Source organism: Hypanus sabinus, unplaced genomic scaffold (genome assembly GCF_030144855.1).
Source record: "Hypanus sabinus isolate sHypSab1 unplaced genomic scaffold, sHypSab1.hap1 scaffold_322, whole genome shotgun sequence".
NCBI classification, from domain to species: domain Eukaryota; kingdom Metazoa; phylum Chordata; class Chondrichthyes; order Myliobatiformes; family Dasyatidae; genus Hypanus; species Hypanus sabinus.
The window spans coordinates 315,150-338,717 of NW_026781230.1; the positions used below are offsets into that span (position 1 = coordinate 315,150).

The 23,568-nt window shown below is 45.7% G+C and overlaps 1 protein-coding gene across 1 annotated transcript in view; it reads right to left on the minus strand.

Annotated features, from left to right (window-relative positions):
- The window catches only part of LOC132388412 (zinc finger protein 850-like), a 29,406-nt gene extending 6,641 nt beyond the window's left edge, over window positions 1-22,765 (minus strand). Inside the window, exons 1-2 of the mRNA XM_059960764.1 lie at window positions 22,654-22,765; window positions 16,434-18,410 (exon numbers count right to left, since the gene is read on the minus strand). Of these exons, the coding sequence (XP_059816747.1) occupies window positions 16,434-17,557 (1,124 nt within the window). The 5' untranslated portion in view covers window positions 17,558-18,410; window positions 22,654-22,765. The remainder of the gene's footprint in view (window positions 1-16,433; window positions 18,411-22,653) is intronic.
- Between the last annotated feature and the right edge of the window lie 803 nt (window positions 22,766-23,568).

Genomic DNA, 23,568 nt, shown 5'->3' on the forward strand with positions numbered 1-23,568 from the left:
GACGGGTTGTGGAATGGGAGAGAGAATGGAACAGTAAGAGAAATAGATGGAGAGATGGAGAGAAAGAGGGAGAGAGTGAGAGAAATGAAGAGTCATGACAGTGAGGAGATGAAGAGAAACAAGAGAGAGCAGTATGATTTATTACTAGAGGGGTAGAGAGAGTGGCAAAAAAGGAGAGCGCGAGGAAAGGGGTGAAAGAGTGGGAGACTGGTCAAGTAGCAGTGCAACAGGGATAGGGAAAGAAGCGGGAGGGAGAGAGGCGGTGAGGAAGCAAGGATGATTGAGGGGGCGATGATAAGGAAGGGGTGAGGGAGAGTAGAGACAGTGAGGGAGAGAGGGAGCAAGAAGGAAGGGCTGGAGTAGAGGGCCCTATGAGGAAGAGGAACTGTGAGGAGGGTGTGGTGAGGGAAATGGGGTAAGTAGCTAGGGGTGAGGGAGAAAGGCAAGGAGGTTGGTGTGTATGATCTGAATTGTTAGATGAACTATTTACTCAGTCCCCAGTTGCAGGGTCATTAATCACGTATGTTCACAAGTCACGGAACAAATCCACCGTGGGATTACGGTTCCATGCTGGGAATTATGAGTGTGAGGGCAGCTTGCTGTTCTCGGTGTCGGATGTGGGAGGTCCTGGAGTCTCCTAGCCTCCCGGACGTTCACATTTGCGCCTGGTGTGTCGAGCTGCAGTTCCTAAGGGACTGTGCCAGGGAACTGGAGCTGCAGCTCAATGACCTTCGTCTGGTCAGGGAGAGTGAGGAGGTGATAGAGAGGAGTTACAGGCAGGTGGTCACACCGGGGCCATGGGAGGCAGACAGGTGGGTCATGGTTAGGAGGGGGAAGGGGAAGAGTCAGGTACTAGAGAGTACCCCAGTGGCTGTACCCCTTGACAATTAAGTACTCCTGTTTGAATACTGTTGCGGGGGGGGTGAACAGCCTACCTCAGGGAAGCAACTGTGGCCGTGCCTCTGGCACAGAGTCCAGCCCTGTGGCTCAGAAGGGGAGGGAAAGGAAAGAGGAAGGCAGTAGTAATAGGGGACTCGATAGTTAGGGAGTCAGATAGGTGATTCTGTGGATGCAGTCAGGAGATCTGGATGGTGGTTTGCCTCCCTGGTGCCAGGGTCCGGGATACTTCTGATTGCGTCCAAGATATCCTGAAGTGGGAGAGTGAGGAGCCAGAGGTCGTGGTACATATAGGTACCAATGACATAGGTAGGAAAAGGGAAGAGGTCCTGAAAAGAAAATATAGGGATCTTGGAAGGAAGTTGAGAAGAAGGTCTGCAAAGGTAGTAATCTCGGGAATACTGCTTGTGCCACACGGCAGTGACAGTAGCAATGGAATGAGGTGGAGGATAAATGCGTGGCTGAGGGGTTGGAGCAGGGGGCAGGGATTCAAGATTCTGGATCATTCCGACCTCTTTTGGAGCAGGTGTGACCTGTACAAAAAGGACGGGTTGCACTTGAAACCTAGTGGGACCAATATCCTGGCGGGGAGATCTGTGAAGGCTACTGGGGAGACTTTAAACTAGAATGGTTGGGGGGATGGGAATCAAACTGAAGAGACTGGGAGAGAGGAGGTTAGTTCACAAATAGAGAAAGCTTGTAGACAGTGTGAGGAAATCTAGGAATAATGGTGCATATTTCCCTGAAGGTGGAAGCTCATGTGGTGGTGAAGAAAGCTTTTGGTATGCTGACCTTTATAAATCAGAGCATTGAGTACAGGAGTTGGGATGTAATGTTAAAATTGTACAAGGCATTGGTGAGGCCAGAATTGGAGCATTGTATACAGTTCTGGTCACCAAATTATACGTAAGATGTCAACAGAGAACAGAGATTTACTAGAATGTTACCTGGGTTTCAGCACCTAAGTTACAGAGAAAGGTTGAACAAGTTAGGTCTTTATTCTTTGGAGCGTAGAAGGTTGAGGGGGAACTTGATAGAGGTATTTAAAATTGAGGGGGATAGATAGAGTTGACGTAGTTAGGCTTTTTCCATTGAGTGCAGGGGAGATTCAAACAAGAGGACATGAGTTGAGAGTTAAGGGGCAAAAGTTTAGGGGTAACACGAGGGGTAACTTCTTTACTCAGAGACTGGTAACTGTGTGGAACGAGCTTCCAGTGGAAGTGGTAGAGACAGGTTCGATTTTGACATTTTAAAAAAATTGGATAGGTATACGGACAGGAAAGGTATGGAGGGTTATGGGCTGAGTGCGGGTTGGTGTGACTGGGTGAGAGTAAGCATTCGGCACGGACTAAAAGGGCCGAAATGGCCTGTTTCTGTGCTGTAATCGTTATGTGGTTTTACTGCGTACGATTCTGGTCTCCATATCCGACAGCGGGGAGTTTTAACACATACGGGGACCAACTGCATCTCAACCCCAGCTGATGCGGGTGTTTCTACTGTTCAGGTGGCGGTGAGGAAGGCGTTAATCTCGGGTTTGTGTAAATCCAGGGCCGGTTGCAGTGAGAAAGGGCTGAGACCGAGCCGGACAGCAGGAGGCTCCGGGCTCTCCAGTCTTGCATCCCTGGTTTTAGTTTTGCACTGTGTCGGGATCGCGGGATCAGTTTGTTGTGGTTCCCCAAGCTGGGAGGGTGGACGTGGGTGAAGGGGGCCTGTCTATGTGTCGGTGTGGGGTGAATGGTCAGAAGGGTCTGGGGCCACTGGTGGAACGGAGGGTGGTTGGGGTACTGTGGGTTATCGGAAGTAACATGACCTGGGTGGATGGGCAAGGGGTAAATTACGTTGTCATCGAGGGTGGATCTGGTCCAATGAATCAGACAGCTCAGCTCGCGTGTCCTTTCAGGAGGCCACAATTCTCTCATCATCTTAATCACTGACTAATCTTCCTGATAACATTGAGTTGGTTACAGAGCCCCAGAGTCTGGGAATGGCTGGGTGGTAGGAGGCACAGGGTGATGGTGAGAGGCTGTTTCTTGGACTCGAGTCCAGTGCTTAGTGACGTTCTCTGAGGTTACGCCCATTCATACTTGTCATCTATGTCAATAATTTAGTTGAGAAAGTACAGGGTATGGGGAGAGAGTTTGCAGCAAGGTCAAACAATTACTGTTTTTGAAAGACAGTCAGTATAAACACTCCCCTCTCCCCACTCAGAACTGACCAAAAGCTACATCAGAGGATGCAAGATCTTGAACTGAGTAACCACTGTGAGGGAATGGGAGTGGTTTCAAAGGGGTGGGCTGCTGGAAGCACATTACCAGACCTGGAGTGATTGCAACTGGGTCTGACAGAGGCATAACTGGTCCTTCTGGGCACATTCAGTCTCACTCCCCACTATTATGTACCTTCCTTTGTTCAGGTATGTAATGTCTAAAGGACCAGTGTTTGAGTAAATGAGACTCACCAAACTTTCTCCTGACTGAATCACTGGAATCTCCGAGTCAGATGGGTTCTCTCCAGTTGATGCTCTCAGTCCTCGGGCTGGTTCACTTGTTACTGTTCAGTCTTCAGTCGTGGTTTTTCTTCCAATAAATCTCTCACTGCAGATCTAACTTTAACGTGAAAGACAATGAAGCACATTAATAATGAAAAGGAGAACCAAACATTTCTGCGTAATGTTACTAAGAACAAAGCTCACTGAAATTTAAACACTGAAGACAGATTTAACGATCTCAGTGAACAATCTTTAATTGTCCCTCACATGTCACAGAATGATATGGGATAAGAAGGAGCCATCATTCAGTCATGGTAAGACATAAGACACAGGAACAGAATCAGGTGATTCGATCCATCTGGTCTGTCCCACCATTCAACCAGGGCTGATTTTTATTCCAACACCATATTCCTGTCTTCCTCCTGTAACCCTGAAGCTACTTAGCAATCATGAATATAGTAATCTCTGTCATAAATATACCCAAATGGCAGCCTCAACCAACCTCTGTGGCAACAAATTCCACACATCAGACATCTTTTGGCCAAAAATTTTTTCTCATCTGAGTTTAAGGGGAAGCATCTTTATTCTGAGACTGTGCTGTCAGATCACAGACTCTGTCTAATGGAAACATCCTCTCCATGTCCACTGTATCCAGACTTTTCAGCATTCGGTAGGTTTACTTAACCATACATCCCTCCACCACCCCCACCGTCCCTCTGAACTCCATTGAGCACAGGTCCAGAACCATCAAATGCTCCTCATACATAACACCGATCGTTCCTGAGATTATTCATGTAAACCTTGTTAGCAACAACTGCACTGAACACATTTCCAGGAAAAACAGTCAAATTGGAACCAGGATAATTGACAGGGAAATGTTGTGCTTTCTTTACTGTTCTACTCTCACATGTGCTGGCACCTGGCCAAGTGGTTAATGCGTTGGTCCAGTGATCTGAAGGTTGCTAGTTCGAACCTTGGCAGAGGCTGCCTGTGTGTCCTTGAGCGACGACACCGGTGCCATGCTGTATGGGTCCTAATGCCCTTCCCTTGGACAACATCGTTGGCGTGGAGAGGGGAGACTCTAAAAGAGGCCTACAAACTATCACAGCCATTTTCATTTCCAGGTTAAAACAGGTCCATTTCATGAAATATAAACCAAGAAATAAAAAGAAACTGGAATTACCAGAAACACTCTGCAGGTAAGGAACAGCTTACAATACAATTCAATTAATAACATTTCATCAGAATGACTTCAAACATTTTCAGTTTTTAGTGTAGATCTCCAGCACAGCTGCCTGATTTCCACTGTGTGACAGTGGGGGAGGATGGGGGGGGGTGGGGGGTGGATTTCCAAACACAGTTTGAACACCAATCTCTGGGTCTATTTCTACTGTTGTAAACACGGAACAGCCCATTTACTCACAGCCTCTCCCTGTGAGGATGGAATGGGAACTCATCCTCTCCTCAGACTGGCAGTCATTGCTTCCAAAGGAACTCCAGAAACAAACATCTGATCCCAGACCAGAAATACTCGATCAACACCTCACAAGCCCAAGCAGCTCGATCCCCGGGTCCACTTTCCCTGGATCAAAAACTATGATATCCCAGGACCCAACCTCACAGAGTCACACAGCTTAATCTGCCACTCACCGACCCTGAGAGTCTCACACATTGTCCTCCCATCTCTCACTGGGTAGTGCAATCTGGGATTTCCATACAACCAATGTCCAGCTGCTCGAAGAAGGACATCCATCCAGCCTCATCTGTAGAAGCTCAAACCAAAGTCAAAGCCAAAACACCAACAGTTCCATTTGCCTGGAATGCTGATCACAGGACTAGAGCCCAAGCACCAACTCTCCCAGTACTCTTTGCTGCCAGCAAAATGCTGCAGTGTCAGCCCATCACTGGTCATAAACGAGCAACTCCACACCAATGCACAACAGAACTGGGACCTGATGACCCTCCGGCATTCCAACTAACAAAAGCCGATTCTGGAAATGACTCAGCGAGGCCAAAGGTACAAAAGAACACTTCACAATGAAGACAGAGATTGGAAGAAAGTTTGCTGATATATAACATCGAGGAGGTGGGATACAGGGTGAACCGAATATGACCCAGATGGGAGATGTAAATCACTGAAGCAGGAAGATGGGTTTAGGAGACTGCACAGAGGTTGAACAAGATGAGCAGAGATAAGCAGATGGAACCAGGTGGGAGAAGGGATCGTACATTCAGGGGTGCAGTGCTACCAGAGCTCACCGGACAACTGCTCCGATACCTCTGTAAAAAAGTCAAAATAAACAAGCGGGTAATTTAACAGCAGCCACATATTAAATAGAGGGAATTCTACGGAAGCAGGGGGTTGGGAAGTGGGGGTGTTGGCTGGTGGGGAAAAGTACCACTAATAACATTAGGATATTTGATCGTTTTTGGTTTAGTCCTGGAGCTGTGACTGTTTTTTATTTAGGTATTTGTGAAATTCCTTCTCGCTCGACCCATTGTCCAAGGAAGCTGGGAAATAGCTGCACAGAAGTGCAAGCATTTTCCTGCTCTTTCCAACGGGTACCACTGGATTCCAGGAAGGAGCTATATTAAGCAAGGAATGAACATAGAAACCCAAGTTTAGAAGTTGAAAACAATGAAAGAAAAATTCACTGCTCGCTCATCTTCTTCCTGATTTTGATCAAATACACAAGCTAATCATCCAAAATCCTCTTCTACACCTGGATAAATTTAGTTTTGTTTTACAAGCTAAATGGAAAAAAAAAACATTTCTGGGCTATAAGGTAGTTTTACGTCATTTCAACTATCATTAATAGCGGATCAACCCCTTGGCCTCGCTCCACCAACTGTAGCTGATGGGAAAGAGGCTCTTTTTCTCTTTGTGTTGATAGGAAAAAGAGTAATTTAGTGAGGCAATGAATGAGATGAAATGCATTTCCAAAACTCCCAAATGGTTGCTGTCCTCCCGTTAACATTTTTCACTTCCAAACAACGATATTTTCTATTTGTATAAATGCGATAATAATTTATGTAAAGATTCAAACTTCTTTAACTTTTTATATATTTAAAGACTAAACAGGATCTGTAAAGGTCGAACTATGTAACACCCGACGTGTGAGGAGATTGTATCGACACTCACAGATACACATCCCGTCCAACCATTTCTGCGAGAGAAACGGTACGAGGCAGATTTGCCAACCTACCACTTTTGAGAATAACATTCAGCAATATTCGTGGCTTTTGTAATAGTTCATCAGAGTTTATTTTTTCATACTTGATTACTTGGTTCCAATTTAGGTGGCTAAAATTGTAAAAAATGAATTGCTTTATTTCTGTTATTTTTATACCTCTGAGGAACACTGCTAAGCGCTGCAGGCCCTGCCGTCTGCTCTGACTCAGTCGTATTAGTAAGGCTACATCTATGGTGGTCCGAGGATTACTCGCTAATCCTAAAGTAAATTTTTCTCAGTAACAACCCTTTGGCTTCTAAGCAAACAAAGTTATTTTACTTGCTTGATAATTATATTTTATGATAATCGGTTAAGTGCAACAATGCAATATTTTGTCATATTATTAAATTAAGTATTATATGTTTAATTTTACCAGTTATACACTGAAATCTAATGATAGGCTGTCATATTGTTAATGTCTTAGCTATCACTATATTTCTGTGGAGCTCTGGAATTCATATATTTCTTTCACCTTGGTTTACTGCTTGCCATTATAGGAAGCCCTATATATGTCACATCCAATTTGTGCACCTGCTCATTGCACGTATGGGGCAAGGCAGTTGCTCAGTAAATGAGATGAGCATGTACACAAATTGGATATCACAAACTGGAAGTGATTGATAAGTTCATGGCCGAAGGTGGAAGGAGTCAATTTTACAAAACCTAGCAATTTTCAATTATCTGAAACAGAAATACCACAAGAGTTATTAACTTCAAACTTACTCCATAATCACTCAAAGAGTTGAACTACACGTGCAGGCACCGAGCGCTGTATAACTTCACGCCTTCCAACTTAGGCCACGAACTTATCAATCAAACCACCACCCACCCACCCACCCCCCCACAGCTCCGGCAGCTAAAAAATTACCACTTCAGCCCTGCTCCTCAGCCGTCCGGCAGAGCTCGGGCCCGGCCCTTTCCCAATGCAACCGGCCCCCGAGTTACACAATACCGGGATCATTCCCGACTCAACCCTGCTCGAATCGGAGAACCGCCAACAACAGCGGCACTCGGCACCGCGCATGCGTTCAGCAGGCGTTTCTCCGCAGCGCCACCGATGGCCGGAGGTCTGCACATCGTCTCCGAAGGCCGGAGATCTATACAGCGCCACCCGTGGTCGGGGGCCGGAAGGACAACGGAGAGTTAAATCACAAACACGACAAAGTCTGCAGATTCTGGAAATCCAAAGCAACACAAACAAAACGCTGGCCGAACACAGCAGGCCGGGTAGCAGCAGGAATGGAAATCAGAATGAAAATGTTTGGACACCGGGAACTCCCGCACGGAGCGGATAGTTCAAAGGTTAGTTTATTATTAGAGCAGCTATCCATAAATAACACTGAGTTTCTGTTTCTCCATAGAACCACGAAACAAAGAAAGAGCATGAAAGTCGCTCAGGGAGAAAAATCAAACTCCCACCCCACCCCCCGGATCAAGAAGAACGGGATCCCAATCATCAAACCCCAAAACCCACCCCTCCGCACAAAAGGGAACAATAACATCGAGCCCCCCACAAAAAAAATCACCCCTACCCCGCACAACTGCGGTGGAGCCGGTGTCACCAGTGTAGAGGCGGCCGCATCGGGAGCAGCGGACACAACGGGCGACCCCGGAAGATTCACAGGTGAAGTGTCGCCTCACCTGGAAGGATGTTTGGACAACGGAGAGAGTTCGGCCATCCGGCCCTTTCACTGTGACACCCCGAACTCCACGTCAAATCCGTCCAAACGAATCTGGGTGAATTTTAATGACCAATATATATCGATCAGCTGTCTGAGTGATTCCCTGACTCTGAGAGGAAGGGGTATCTATGGTCCACACTGTCAGGGTGTTGAGTTTACCAGGAGACAAAGACTGCAGGGACGAAAGGTTTTCTGTTGACTAATACACTGTGTGTGGACCCCGCTGGCAATTCTGGTGTTGTGACCCGAATCGAGACAAACACCACGCTGCCCACTCCACCAACAACACGGCACAGCCGGACACATAACAGGACACTTTACATCCCACAACCCTGGATTCAGTGATGAAACCCGTGATTAATGTTGTTGTCCCACTGAAAAGTCCATTAAGGTGCTTTTAAATGCCTGCGCTCTCCCACAGGTGACGTCACACAGCTCCTACCCCCCACGCGCCTGACGTCACACATGGGCTCCCCACACCGGGATCTGCCCTCACGTGCGCGGTGTCTTACGTCACCCACGAGCTTCATCGGTACAACGGCTGGGCTAATAATCACGTGACCAGCCCATTCCCCCATCGCTGTCAACAGAGGAGTCAGGAGCTACGTTATTCCCATTGGTGCGAAGCGATGTCAATCACTGGTTACAACCAGTCACGGAGGCGGTCAAGCCGAGTGGGCGTTACCCCGCTGAGTACGTCTCCCGCTCAAGCGCCAACCGCCTCCTCAGAGCGGAGAAAACCTCAAAGTAAATGTCCGCTTTCTGATTTATTTCCATTTCCCTCCGAGGGAAGTTGGGGCGTTTGTGAAGCGTCTCCCGCGGCCGGAGTCTGATGTATCGCTGAGAGGTAGGAGGAGACCGCTCGGCCCGTCGGTTTGATGCCGGTTCCCCGGGGAGGGAGGGATTGTATTGAAAGGATGAAGATGCTGAGAGAGGGGGCGGACAGGATGTTTGTCCCGGTGGGGACAGGAGGGGCTCATCTGTGGAAATGTCTGAGCCCACGGTGGTGTCACCACATTGGGGGCAAACACCGGCAGACTGTTGCCCTGCAAGCGGGGCCAATGGTCCGGGTAAAGTGATAATTATCTGTGCTTTGTTGAGATTGTACCTGGAATATGGTGTAAAATCCCGCTCCCCATACTAACACGGGTTATACAGACCAAAGAACAAACTGCCGGAGGAACTCAGTGGGTCGGGCAGCATCTGTGGAGGGAAATGGACCGTCAACATTTCGGGCCGAGACCCTCCGTCTGGACTGAGAGTGGACGGGAAATAGTCAGAGAAAGGAGGTGAGGGGTGGGGATGGGGCAAGAGCCGGGGAGTGAGAGGTGGATCCAGGTGAGGGGGGAGGTGGGAAGGTGGAAATAGTGACGGGTGGGAGGTGAGTGATCGGGGCAACACGGGGCTGCAGAAGATGGTAATTAATTCTATAGAGGATTAACAAAGAGGTTAGAGAGTATTTGTTAGAGAGAGTGCAATGAAGATACACCAGACTGATCCCTGGGGTGGTGGGGTCATCATATGGAGAAAGATCAAATGTGATAACCCTTTCTTTTAGAGAATCGAGGACTGAGAGGTGAACACACTGAAATGCACAACATCATTACCGGTTGAACCAGGGATCTCAGTCTCTGAAACAGGGATAGACTGTGCGGGACTGAAATGAGGGGAAATGTCTCCATTCCGAGGGTGGTGAATGTTTATAAATCCCCACCACAGAGCGCGGTGAAGACTCAGTGATTGTCCGCACGTAAAACAGATGTGTGGAGACCGAAGGGATCGAGGAAATGAGGATCGGGCAGAAACACATGGCTGAGATGGGTGAGCAGCCGCCATCTTGCTGATGGTTAGAGGGGCTGAATTGCCTCCTGCTGTTTCTCACTTGATGTTTCAGTGTTCCTGTCCAGCAAGGCTCTGGAGGAATGTGAATAGAAATTAGTGTTTAGAAACACAAAACTGATTTAAATGAAACGTGAACATTTCCTTTTTGCGTCTGAATTATGTTTTGGACCTGGATGGGAATTGAGCCGGTGACTCTGTGACCTGGACGTGGAGGGAAAAGGATCGGGGAAGATATGGTGTGGAAAAATAATCATGTATCTGGGGTAAATATGGAATAATGTGGGGAATGCGGTGGATGGGTCGGGCAGCATGTGAGGGGCGAGGAGCAGAGTCAACAGTTCAGGAGGGAGTCCCTCCACCCGTCACCTGATCCCGGTTCCTGTTCACATATTTCTGCAGATCTGCAGCATCTGCGGGTCACTGTTCTATGTGTCCGTGTAGCTTCATCTTTCCCCGTTCAGACAAGGCAGTGAGATCCGGATCTGTCACGTCCTCTCGTTGTGGGTGGACAATGTCTTTTTTCTCTGCAATAGTTTCTGCATGTTTCATTCCACTGTTTTGTGGTGCTGAAGGGCTGCCGATGTTTCTGGGTGTCTGACCCGTTTATGTGAGAATTTAGCCATTTGTATTTATCTGAGTTTCTCATAAATGTGTAAAGTTTAATTCAGCTTCACTTCAGAATTTCCAAAGCAACACCCAGTCAGTCAAATAGTTCCACTCAATTAAAATAGCTTATCACTTTTTTCTCTATTTTTGTACTATATATATGTATATTCTTATTTTAAATCACAATTTTTCAAAACTATTGTTATCAATTAGGTTCTGCTGCTACCGCAGGGACAAATTTCATGACACATGCCGGTGCTATTAAACCTGATTCTGATATTGATATGGGAGACCAACCACCGGTCACCTGATCCCAGTTACCGCAGATCGTAATGTGAGATTGAAGTATTTTCCATATATTTGCTTCCACAGAAATGACAACAGTTCAGTTTCCTTCTGTGGTTCCAGAGCAGAAGCTCAGTCTGTCTAATATTTCCACACAATTAAAATGGGAAATTTGTTTATTATCATCATGTACTGAGCTACAGTGAAAATCTTGCCTGATGTACCATCCAGACAGATGGATACATTTCAACAGTACATTGAGCTGATATACATCAAAATAATCACTGTAACAAAGCATTATGGCTGCAGAGAAAGTGCGGTGCAGATAGACATATGGTGAAGGGTCACGTCCAGTTACATTGTGAGGTTGAGTCCATTTTATCATTCATTTGGCTTATAACTGCAGACAGGAAGCCGTCCTTCAGCCTGGTGTTACGCACTTTAAGGCTTTTGTATCTCTTCCCAATGGGATAGCAGGTTTGCAGCAAGAATGTCTGTGGTTGTGAGGATCTTTGAGTCCGTGGCCTGTTTTTCCGAGGCAGGGGAAGTATAGGAAGAGTCCATGGAGGGGAGGCTTGTTTCTCTGATGTTCTCTGCAGTTCCTTGCAGTCATGGGCAGAGCAGTAGCTAGACGAAGGCGTGAAGTGTCGACAAGGAGCTCAGAGACCTCGGCCTTCACCCTGCCTTGTGTAGCTGGATCCTGGACTTCCTGTCAGATTACCGGCAGGTGGTAAGAGTAGGCTCCATCTCCTCTGTCTCTCTGACCCTCAGCACACATACCCCACAGGGCTGTCTCTTTGGCGCCCTCCTTTACTCTCTGTGCACCCATGACTTGTGTTGCCACCCACAGCTCCAATCTGATAATTAAATTTGCTGACAGCACTACATTGATTGGCCTAATCTGAAATACTGATAACAATCAATCAAATGCCTTCTGACAAGGCTCGGTCCAAACAAACTTTTCACCCTTCTTCAGGAGATTGGTCAGAGGAAGAGCGATAGCAGCAGAGTTCTTACGAAAATATCCATCCATTCCCAGAAACCTTCTAAGAGCCTTCTTTGCAGTCAGAATAGGAACTTGAGAAATTGCCTGGACTTTTGCCCGAACAGGAGCCAACTTCCTTTGACCTACAACATAGCCAAGACAGGTCACACTGGCATGGCCAAATTCACTCTTAGCCAAGTTAACTGTAAGGTTGTCCTAGGAAAGCCTGTCAAACAGCTTTTCTACTGCAGAGATATGCTCTTCCCAAGTGCCACTCCCTGTAACTAAGTCATCAATATAGGTATCTGTGTGTTCTCACCCTCGAATTACAAAATCAATCATTCTCTGGGATGCTCCTGGAGCATTTTTCCTTCCAAAAGGCAAAACATTGTATTCATACAACCCAGATGCTGTCACAAACACAGAAATGTCTCTACCTCTGTCCGTCAATGGAACACACCAATACCCTTTCAACAGATCAATCTTTGTAAGATATTAGCCATTCCAACCTTATCGATGCAATCATCCACCCTAGGGATAGGATAGGCATCAGTTTTTGTTACTGCATTTACCTTTCTACAATCAGTGCAAAATCTAACACTACCATCATGTTTGGGCACAATAATGCAGAGTGACTCCAATCTCATTTTGAAGGCCTAATAATACCATTCTCCAGCATATACTCAATTCCCTGGTCAGCCAATTTACACTTTTCGACGTTCATGCGAAGTGGGTGTTGTTTAATCGGTTTGGCTTGACCAACATCTACATCATGTACTGCGACCGTGGTTTGCTTGGGAACATCGGGAAATAAATCTTTGTACTTCAGAATTAATTCCTTCAGCTGTTGTTGTTGCTTTGGCTGCAGATGAGCCAACTCGTTATCAATGTTTTCTAGAACAACCGAGTTCATTAGCCTAACTGGGACCATGTTTGGCTTGTGAAAAGTCTCAGACGAGTCAATTGTTTCATTCTCAGGGTTACCAGATTCATTTGTTTTGACAACAATACTCACAGATGGTGCCTGCTTGTCAAAAAAGGCTTTATCATATTTATGTGCACCACCTGTGTTAGTTTACGTCAGTCGGGTGTTTTAATAACAGAATTCACATTATTAATTTGAGAGACTATCTCATACGGTCTATTGAATTTCGCCTGAAGTGGATTCGTCAACATAAGGCAAGCACCTTATCTCCCACCTGGTATTTTCTTTCGCGAGCCCTGTTATCAAACCAACACTTCATTTTGTTTTGAGAAATCTTTAAGTTTTGTCTCGCTAGACTACAGGCTTGGTGTAGTTTATTTTTGAACTTCAAAACATAGTCTAACGAGTTAACATGTACATCCCCATCAATCCACGGTTCCTTTTAACAAGGTCAAAGGTCACTCTGCGACCAAATACAAGTTCAAATGGAGTAAAGCCCAGTGATTCCTGTACTGACTCTCTTTCTGTGGACAAAATCAAATGTATTCCTTCATCTGGACAAAAGCAAAAGTATCCCTTCATCCCAGTCTTTTCCATTTTCAACACAATATGTCTTAATCATTGTTTTGAGGGTAGAATGAAATCTTTCTAAAGCCCCTTCTGGTTCCGGATGGTATGCAAATGATGCAATCTGTTTTGCTCCCAATTCATAAACTACCTGCTTGAATAATGCAGATATACAAATACATCCTTGATCAGACTGTATTTCTTTAGACAAATCGAATAAAGTGAAAATCTTGGTAAGAGCCTTCACCACAGTTTTAGCTTTAATATTTCTGAGAGGCATTGCCTCTGGGAATCTGGATGTAGTACACATAATAGTTAGCAGATACTGATGGCCAGCTTTAGACTTTGGCAATGGGCCAACACAATCCACTATAACTTTGGAAAAGGGTTCACCGAATGCAGGTACAGGCCACTGGGGTGAGCTCATTAGGTTTACCCACAACTTGACAAGTGCCTTTTGGAAACTCTTATTCAGGGTAAACATAACTTCATGAATTAAAGCAAACTGATCTGTTAATCCAGCAGATTCCTGCGGAGTGGCAGCATCATTTCCATCTAAATACGTCTTTATGTCATCAGGGACGCACCTTTGGAATTCTTCAATTAAAACCAAATCTCTCAAGCTGTTAAAATCATCATTTACATGTTCAGATGTGCACCAGTGGTCAATAGACACAAATTTCTCATAAGCAAATTCCGTATATCTGGTTCACAGATTTCTTCAAATTTCTAAACTTTTGCCTGTCTGCTTCTGGGACCAACTCGTAAGCTTTGAGCACAGCCTGTTTCACTACGTCATAATATGTGGTCATAATGCGTGGCCATGTGGTTAAGGTGTTGAACTAGCGATCTGAAGGTCATGAGTTCGAGCCTCAGCCGAGGCAGCTTGTGTGTCCTTGAGCAAAACACTGAACCACACACAGCTCCTGCACATTTATAGCCCAGTGGCGATGATTGGGGCAGCATAAATAAGTAAATAATAAGCTGCTTCAGCAACTGTCAAAGCAGAATAGGGTTGCTAAGCCTTCCCCTTAAGTACACTTTGTAAGAGAATTTTCTGTCTGCTTTTCTGCCTCTTTAGCCTGAAACTGCATCTGCCTTTCCGGAGCCTCCATCTTTAATATTTCTAACTTCTATTGGAGCTCAAGCTCACGAGGTTTACATTCAGGAAACACCTCCAACTCCTTCACTTTAAACACATCCTCAGATACATAATGCTCAGCTATTATCTTCTGCATCTGTGCCCTCCTCATTGTCAATTTCACCTTAGCAAGTATTAACGTTCTAGCAATACTCAACAACTCAATCCTTCTGGTGTCCTCTAATGCCTGAGAGGTTCACACTTCCAGATATCTATCAACATCCATTGCTGCTGGTTTTCCACACACAAGTAAATCAAAAGGGATTTCCCCAATGAAATTGATAATTAATCAATCCTTAAATTTGTCATATCCCAGACACAGCCCCATTTTGTTACAAACCATAATGCTTTAGAAATGAACCAACAGCAAAAGACTACTCCCAGTGGCCACACATTTTAATTCCACATCCCATTCCCATGCTGATATGTCTATCCATGGCCTCCTCTACTGTCAAAATGAATCCAAACTCAGGTTGGAGGAACAACACCTTATATACCGGCCGAGTAGCCTCCAACATGATGGCATGAACACTGACTTCTCTAACTTCTGTTAATGCCCCTCCTCCCCTTCTTACCACATCCCTGACATATTTCGTTGTTTACCTGTTCTCCCCCTCCCTCTGGTACTTCCACCCCCACGCTTTTCTTTCTCCCAAGGCCTCCCGTCCCATGATCCTTTCCCTTCACCAGCTCTGCATCACTTTCGCCAATCACCTTTCCGGCTCTCAGCTTCACCCCCACCCCCTCAGGTCTTCTCCTATCATTTGCATTTCACCCTCCCCCCATTACTTTCAAATCTCTTACTATCTTTCAGTTAGTACTGTCGAAGGGTCTCGGCCCACAACGTCGACAGTGCTTCTCCCTATAGATGTTGCCTGGCCTGCTGTGTTCTATCAGCATTTTTTTTGTGTTTGTATTTCCAGAATCTGCAGATTTCCTCGTGAGTGTTATGTGTATGTATGTGTGTAAATATAACTCCCAAACTTCTGAGCTCAGGGGAAACAAGGCTTGGAGTCTGGAGATGTTAAAGTATTAAAGTTCAATTCATTCACAGAATAGGTGATGTGAGAGAGATATTTTTGTAATCCAGGGTAAATGTTGAGAGAAGGCAATTATGTTGTATTCCACAGGTTCCATGGTGGTAAAAAGAGAGAACAGTCGCTCTAGATTTTATCCATCATCTTTACAAATGTACATACGAATTATCACCTAAAGTGAATTGTCATAAGGGGTATCATCAAATGAATGACCACGCCACAGCCAGGCAAGGGTTAACACATAAGTTGTCTCCACAGGATATCCCAAATCAGATCCACTCCTGTGGAACAAATGAGGTGACAACCACACATTCGATGTACGGTGAATCGATAATTAGCCCACCCTTGTGAGCGAAGGAAAGTTCCAAACAGTGATCCTTGGCTACTAGTTCCCTGGTTTTGATCCTTCCATTTTTCCTCCTTTGTCTCCATCTGACTCTGAGTGTCTGTGTCCTCAGTTAAAACTAAACAAGCTGCGAGCAATGTAAACAAGCTGCAAGTCAGACTGATTCACCTTCTTAATTTCTCTCTCTCTCTCTTAAAATGACAGTCTACAGCAATCAAAACCAAAGGATTCATAACAATGGCCTCTCCTTACTGTGAACTGACTGGTGTGCCAAGAGGTGGGATGACTGAGTGAATCCTTTCCCACATTCTGAGCCTCTCTCTAGTGTGAACTCGCTGATGACTCTGTAGGGTGGATGACTGAGTGAATCTCTTCCGACAGAATAAGCAGGTGAACGGCTTCTCCCCAGTGTGAAGTCGCTGGTGTCTCTGCAGGGTGGAAGAGTCAGTGAATCCTTTCCCACACACTGAGCAGGTGAACGGCATCTCCCCACTGTGAACTCGCTGGTGACGCCGTAGGGTGGATGACAGAGTGAATCGCTTCCCACATTCTGAGCAGGTGAATGGCTTCTCCCCAGTGTGAACTCGCTGGTGTCTCCGTAGGGTGGAAGAGTCAGTGAATCTCTTCCCACAGACTGAGCAGGTGAATGGCTTCTCCCCAGTGTGAATTCGCTGATGTACCAGTAGGATGGATGACACAGTGAATCCTTTCCCACAGACTGAGCAGGTGAATGGCTTCACCTCAGTGTGAACTCGCTGGTGTCTCTGTAGGGTGGATGACAGAGTGAATCCTTTCCCACAGACTGAGCAGGTGAATGGCTTCACCTCAGTGTGAACTCGCTGGTGTCTCTGTAGGGTGGATGACAGAGTGAATCCTTTCCCACAGACTGAGCAGGTGAACGGCTTCTCCCCAGTGTGAATTTGCTGATGTACCAGTAGGCGGGATGACAGTGTGAATCCCTTTCCACAGTCTGAGCAGGTGAACAGCTTCTCCCCAGTGTGAATTCGCTGATGTACCAGTAGGGTGGATGACAGAGTGAATCCTTTCCCACAGACTGAGCAGGTGAAAGGCTTCTCCCCAGTGTGAACTCGCTGGTGACTCTGTAGGTTGGATAACTGAGTAAATCTCTTCTCACAGACTGAGCAGGTGAACGGCTTCTCCCCAGTGTGAATTTGCTGATGTACCAGTAGGCGGGATGACAGTGTGAATCCCTTTCCACAGTCTGAGCAGGTGAACAGCTTCTCCCCAGTGTGAATTCGCTGATGTACCAGTAGGGTGGATGACAGAGTGAATCCTTTCCCACAGACTGAGCACGTGAATGGCTTCTCCCCAGTGTGAACTCGCTGGTGACTCTGTAGGTTGGATAACTGAGTAAATCTCTTCTCACAGACTGAGCACGTGAATGGCTTCTCCCCAGTGTGAACTCGCTGGTGACTCTGTAGGTTGGATAACTGAGTAAATCTCTTCTCACAGACTGAGCAGGTGAACGGCCGCTCCCCAGTGTGAACTCGCTGGTGAGCCATTAGGTCAGATGACAGAGTGAATCCTTTCCCAGAAATTCAGCAGAAGACCAGCCTCTGCCCAGTGTGAACTGATTGGTGTGTCCACAGGTGGGATGACCAACTGAACCCCTTCTCACACACAGAACAGGTGAATGGCCTTTTCCAGTGTGAACTTGCTGATGTACCTTTAGTTGAGATGACCGAGTGAATCCATTCCCACTGTCTGGGCAGGTGAATGTCCTTTTTCCTGTGTAAAATGATGGGCGTGCCAGTTGGTCAAAATCACCGAGTGAATTCCTCCCTACAGTCTGAGCAGGAAGGGTGGACAATTGGATCCCTTGCTCCACTTCTTAAGTATCTAGGCAGAGACAACAAAACTGGCGTGTCGTGTTTGAGCTTCCTGGAGATGAATTCCTTCTCATTTTTAACCTGTAAAAAAATTTACAAAATCCATCAATGGGTTTAGGACAACATTTCAGATGAGATTACTTGAGTTGCCAAGGTTTGATCTGGTATCACACTGTTACAGTGAGGTTCACCCCAAGTTGGACAGAGAAATCATCTCCTGACTGGGCAGAGTGCTGGTATCTGGAATGACCATCAATTATCTGATGCTCTTCCTGTCTCTATCAGAATGGGGCATTTCTGTCGTCTCCAATCTGTGACCTGGCTCATTTTGACTCCCTCCATTGGTATTATTCCCGGCTCCTGCTGAGCGGCATGTGTTCCTTGTCCCACAGTGACTGAAACACTCTCATGCAAATTGTCTTTCTTGACGTGCAGCTGGGATCTTCTCTTGTGTATTATTAACAAAATGCCACAATTTTAACGCCATTTAAAAAATTCCCGCTGAAATGACTGGTTGGCCGCACATCTGTTAAAAGGACTTAGAGTGAATTTTTGTATTATTTCAGGTTCTTGTCGCAATCATTGAAAATTTCAACACAGAAACAGGCCCTTTGGGCAATCTAGTTTGTGCTGAACTATTTAAACAGCCCACTCCCACACCCCTACCATCCAGGTATCTACACAAACCTCTTAAACGTTAAAATCGAGCTCGCATGCACCACTTGTGCTGGCTGCTCATTCCACAGCCGGATGACCCTCTATGTGAAGAAGTTCCTCTCATGCTCCCCTTAACATTTCACCTTTCACCCTTAACCCATGGCCTCTGGTTGTAGTCCCACCCAATCTCAGTGGAGAAAGCCAGCTTGCATTAACACTATGTGTGCCTCTCTATCACAATCAAATCTCCCCTCAATCTTCTACATTCCCAGGAATAATGTCCTGATTTGTTCAATCTTTCCTTATAATCCAAGTCCTCCAGACATGGCAACATCCTTGTGTATTTTCTCTGAAATCTCTGAACTTCTTTTACATCTTTCCTGTAGGTAGGTGACCAAAACTGCACATAATACTCCAAATAAGGCCTCACTAATGTCTTCTACAAGTCATCTATTGTTGTCACTACTGTGGTTCATGCAGGGCAATGGGCTAAAATATTTCCTTCCATCCCTATCTAACTGTGATACCACTTTCAGTGAATTAAGGACTTGTATTCCCAGGTCCCTTTCTTCGACAACACTCCTCTGTGCCCGACCAGTCACTGTGAAAGACCTCCCTTGGTAGGTCAAACCAAAGTGCAACAACTCACACTGGTCTGCATTAAATTCCATTTTCCAATTCTCAAACCATTTTCCCACCTGGTCCAGATCACACTGCAAGCCATGATAGTCTTCTTGCAGCCGCTAAACCTCCAGTCTTGTTGTCATCCACAAATTTTCTGATCCAGTTAACCACACTATCATCCAGATTACAGATATAGATGACAAACAACAACAGATCCAGCACTGATCCCTATGGCACACAACTAATCACAGGATTACAGTTATAGAGGCAACCATCTGCTACCACACTCTGGCTTCTCCCAAAGACAGTGTCTCATCCAATTTACTGTCTCATCTAGAATGCTGAGTGACTGAACCTTCTTGACCAACCTCCCATATGAGACTTTATCAAGTGCCTTGCTAAAGTCCATGCAGACAACATCTACTGCCTTGCCTTCATCCACTTCCCTGATAACCTCCTCGAGAGACTCTGAAAGATTGGCTAGTGCCATGCTGTCTATCCTTTATCAGTCCACACCTATACAAATACTTACAGTATATACTTGGTTCCTGCACACACATTCCAATAACTTTCCCAGTTCTGATGTCAAGCTCACCAATGGATAACTTCCTAGTTTATTTTTACAGCCTTTCTTGAACAGCAGAACAACACTGCCTGTCCTCCAATCCTCCAGTACCTCACCTGTCACTAAGGATGATTTCAATATCTGTGCTTAGGCCCTGATAATTTCTGCACTTGTCTTCCGCAGGGTCCTGGTGAACAACTTGTCAGGCCCTGGGGATTGATCCACACTAATTTGCCTCAAGACAGCAAACGCCTCCACCTCTGTAATCTGTACAGGGTCCATGAAGTTAATGCGGCTTTGCCTCACTTCTCCAGACTCTGTGTCCATCTCCTGAGTAAATACGGATGCAAAAAAAATCTCCCCAAGTCTATGCTATCCTTCATATGGATTACCATTTTGATCTTCCAGAGGATTAATTTTTTTTCCCTTGCAATCTTTTTTGCTCTTAACATATCTGCAGAATCCCTGAGGATTCTCCTTCACCTTGACTGCTGGGGCAAACTCATGCCTTCTTTTATTTCTTTCATAAGTGTTCACTTGAATTTCCTGTATTTCATAAGTACCCCATTTGCTCCTATCTGCCTGTACCTGGTATGCACCTCCTTTTTATTGATCTGGGAGAGGAAAGCCAAAGGGGTGATAGATCTGCATGCTGGGAGGTGGGGGTAAGGAGGGTTAAACTAAAGTTGCAGGGGGAATGGGAGCCTGAATAACGGAACAGATAGTGGTGGAGTTGTGGAGAAAGATTTTGTTCAGGCCTCAGACAAAGTCAGGAATGAAAAAGTTGAGTGTGGTGCAGTGAATATGCTGAGCCCTGTGTATTTCAATACAAGGAGCAGCGTAGGAAAGGCGGATGTGTTCAGGGCATGATCAACACTAGGATCTGGCAACTGTGGACTGGGACAGGCTGCTTTATGGCAAAGGTGTGCTTGGTAAATGGGAGGCCTTCAAAGCAAAATTCTTAAAGTAGAAAGCGGGTATGTCAGAATCAAAGGTAAAGATAGAAACTGTAGGGAAACTTGGATTGCAAGAGATATTCAGACCCTGGTAAAGCACAAAATGGAATTACATAACAGGGATAGGCAGTCAGTTTCTTATGGAGTATAAGAAATGCAAGGGAACACATAAGAAATAAATCCGGATGGCTAAAAGATGGCATGAGGTTGCTGTCACAGAAAAGGTGAAGGATAATCCTCAGGGATTCTAGTGATAGATTAAGAGCAAAAGGATTGCAAGGCAAAAAGTCGGTCCTCTGGAAGACCGGAATGGCAATCCACGTGTGGAAACAAAGCAGATAGGGGAGATCTTAAATATTTTTCAAACTCAATTTACTCAGGAGATGGACAAAGGGTCTGTGGGAGTGTGGAAAAGCAGCATTAACCATTTCAACCCTGGGGAAAAAACACTCCTCTGGCCACTCACACGCTCAATACCCCTCATCATTTTATACACCAAAAAATGTCTCTAAATATAAATAAGGAAATTATACATTGCACAACCTACTTTCCATGATTCAGTACATTTACACAGACAGGTGTGTAAGAAGGGCCCAACAAATATCAGGGACAAACGGGCCCAATGCACCCCAAACACAAACTGTTCCTGCTGCCACCATCCAGGAAATGGTATCACAGCAAAAGGACCAACAGGCTCTGGCACATCATCTTCCACCAGGCCATCAGACTGATTAATTCATGCTGATACAATTGCATTTCAATGTTATATTGACTGTCCTATGTGCAAACTATCTATGTAAATTACACGTTGCACATTTAGATGGAGATGTAAGGTAAATATTTCTACTCCTCATGTTTATGAGGTATGTATCTAATAAAGTCAATTCAATTCACCCTCTCCACTATCTGTTCTGTCATTCTGGCTCCCATTCCCTCTACAACTTATTTTAACTACATCACCCCCTCCCCTGCTCACTACCACTAGTAAGCCTTACCACTAGGTTATTCATCCCCTCTTGTTCTGTTCCTCTACCTGACGAATCCCCTATCAGGCCTTTGACTTTCCTCTGCCAGGTAATTCCCCCCAACAGGTTATGAAGTGCTCCACCTGTTGTTGTGGGGGATGGCCACTAGAGTACTCTGCGATGCCTATTTAACCTCATTCCCCTTCCTGATTCTCACCCAGTTTCCTGTGTCCTGTGGGTGTGACTCACCTCTCTGCATGTCATATCTATCACCCCCTCCAACTGCTGGATAATCTGGAATTCACCCATTTCAAGTTGCAGCTCATTGAAGTGCAGGGTTACAAGCTGCACATCTTGTAGGTGAGGGCATCAGGGACACTGGAGGCCTCCCCTCCTTCCCTCCTATACCCCTCTAATTTGTAATAATCTCCCCTCTAATTTGTAATAACCAGTGTGCAGATAAATCTTGTACTGTGCATTTTTTACCCAGTGACAATATGTGCACAGTGAATTTTATATAGAGAGGTATTCATTTTCACAGCTGGCAAATCACTGTTGATAAGTACTTTGATCGAGTTCATCTGCACTCTCACACAACCTATGTAGCAGGCCTGTAACAGGAAATGGAGGATTTTCTCACCAAATCTTTTGCACATTGTCCATATGTGGTTTGCTTGCTAAATTTTGCTTTAAAAAGTCAGATTTCCAAATATCACTCCCCTTCTTCCCACTTGCAAATTCTCCAGCAACTTTTGCATCACCAAAATGCAAACAGGCATCACTAGTTTCTGTATTCTACATAAATATTCCCCCTGAATCCTCCCCCAATGACTGAGGGTGGTGAATTCAGTGAATGCAATGCCAATGTATATGAAGGGAAGGGCCGTTCTCTGTCTCACTGGAGTCTGACACATTTGTGATGTGAAAGCTACTTGTTGCCCAGGGCAAAGTTGTTTGATGTCATTACGTACCCAGAGAGAATGGGACAAAACATGTTCTCACCGGTCGAAAAGTCCAGAGCAAGAGGAGGTAAAGGAAGCAACACACACTAAATACTGCAGGAGTTCTGCAGGCCAGGCAGCATCTGCGGAAAAAAGTACTAATGCAGATTTTCTCAACTGGTGATGTAAAAGATTTTTGTTCCCTTTCTCCGAGTTCCTAATCCTTGCATTTAGATAGCTGGAGCTCAGCTCTGTCTGAGAGATCCATCGGTTCCCATTCCCTCATCAGCCGGAAGCTCCACGGGCTCCGTGTACGGATCGTGGGGCTGAGAGAGGGGGAAGAGGGCAGGACTGTCCCGAGATTGCGGATCACGGTGTCCGGATTTCACAAGAATCGTCCCGAAGTCGGTGTTTAAGATAAAAAGACGGAGAATCGCTCTTACCTGCAACCGACATTTTCAAAGCCTTCAGTGTACTGCGCGCATGCGTGAAACTCAGTGACGTCATCAGCCGGACGCCTGCGCATTTCATCGGCGCTTCAGCGCCGGTGAAATTCTTAACTCATGGCCCCATGGGTAGTCACGGTGCCATTAAACATTTCTGCAAGCACCGGTTCAATGTCCATACCTCATTTTTTTTACCGTGGGTATCGAAAAAATCTGCAGCTGTTTAACGCAGAGAGCGGCTCCCATAAACAATATACTCAATATCAACGTGTATCTAATGCCAATGTAAAATGCAGATATAAAACACAGGAGATTCTGCAGTTGCTGGATATTCCTCTCCAAAATTACTGCCTGACCTGTTGATTTCCTCCTGTGTTTTGCAGAAATTGACCACCTTTTTTTTTCGATCAACCAGTTTCCAAATGCTTCTAATCTTTCACCTTTAACCACATCCTGCTGGTCTTATTCGTCGTCCTCCTCTGGACACCATCTCTCTCTGGAGCCCCTGACTCAATCTGGCAAATCTTCGG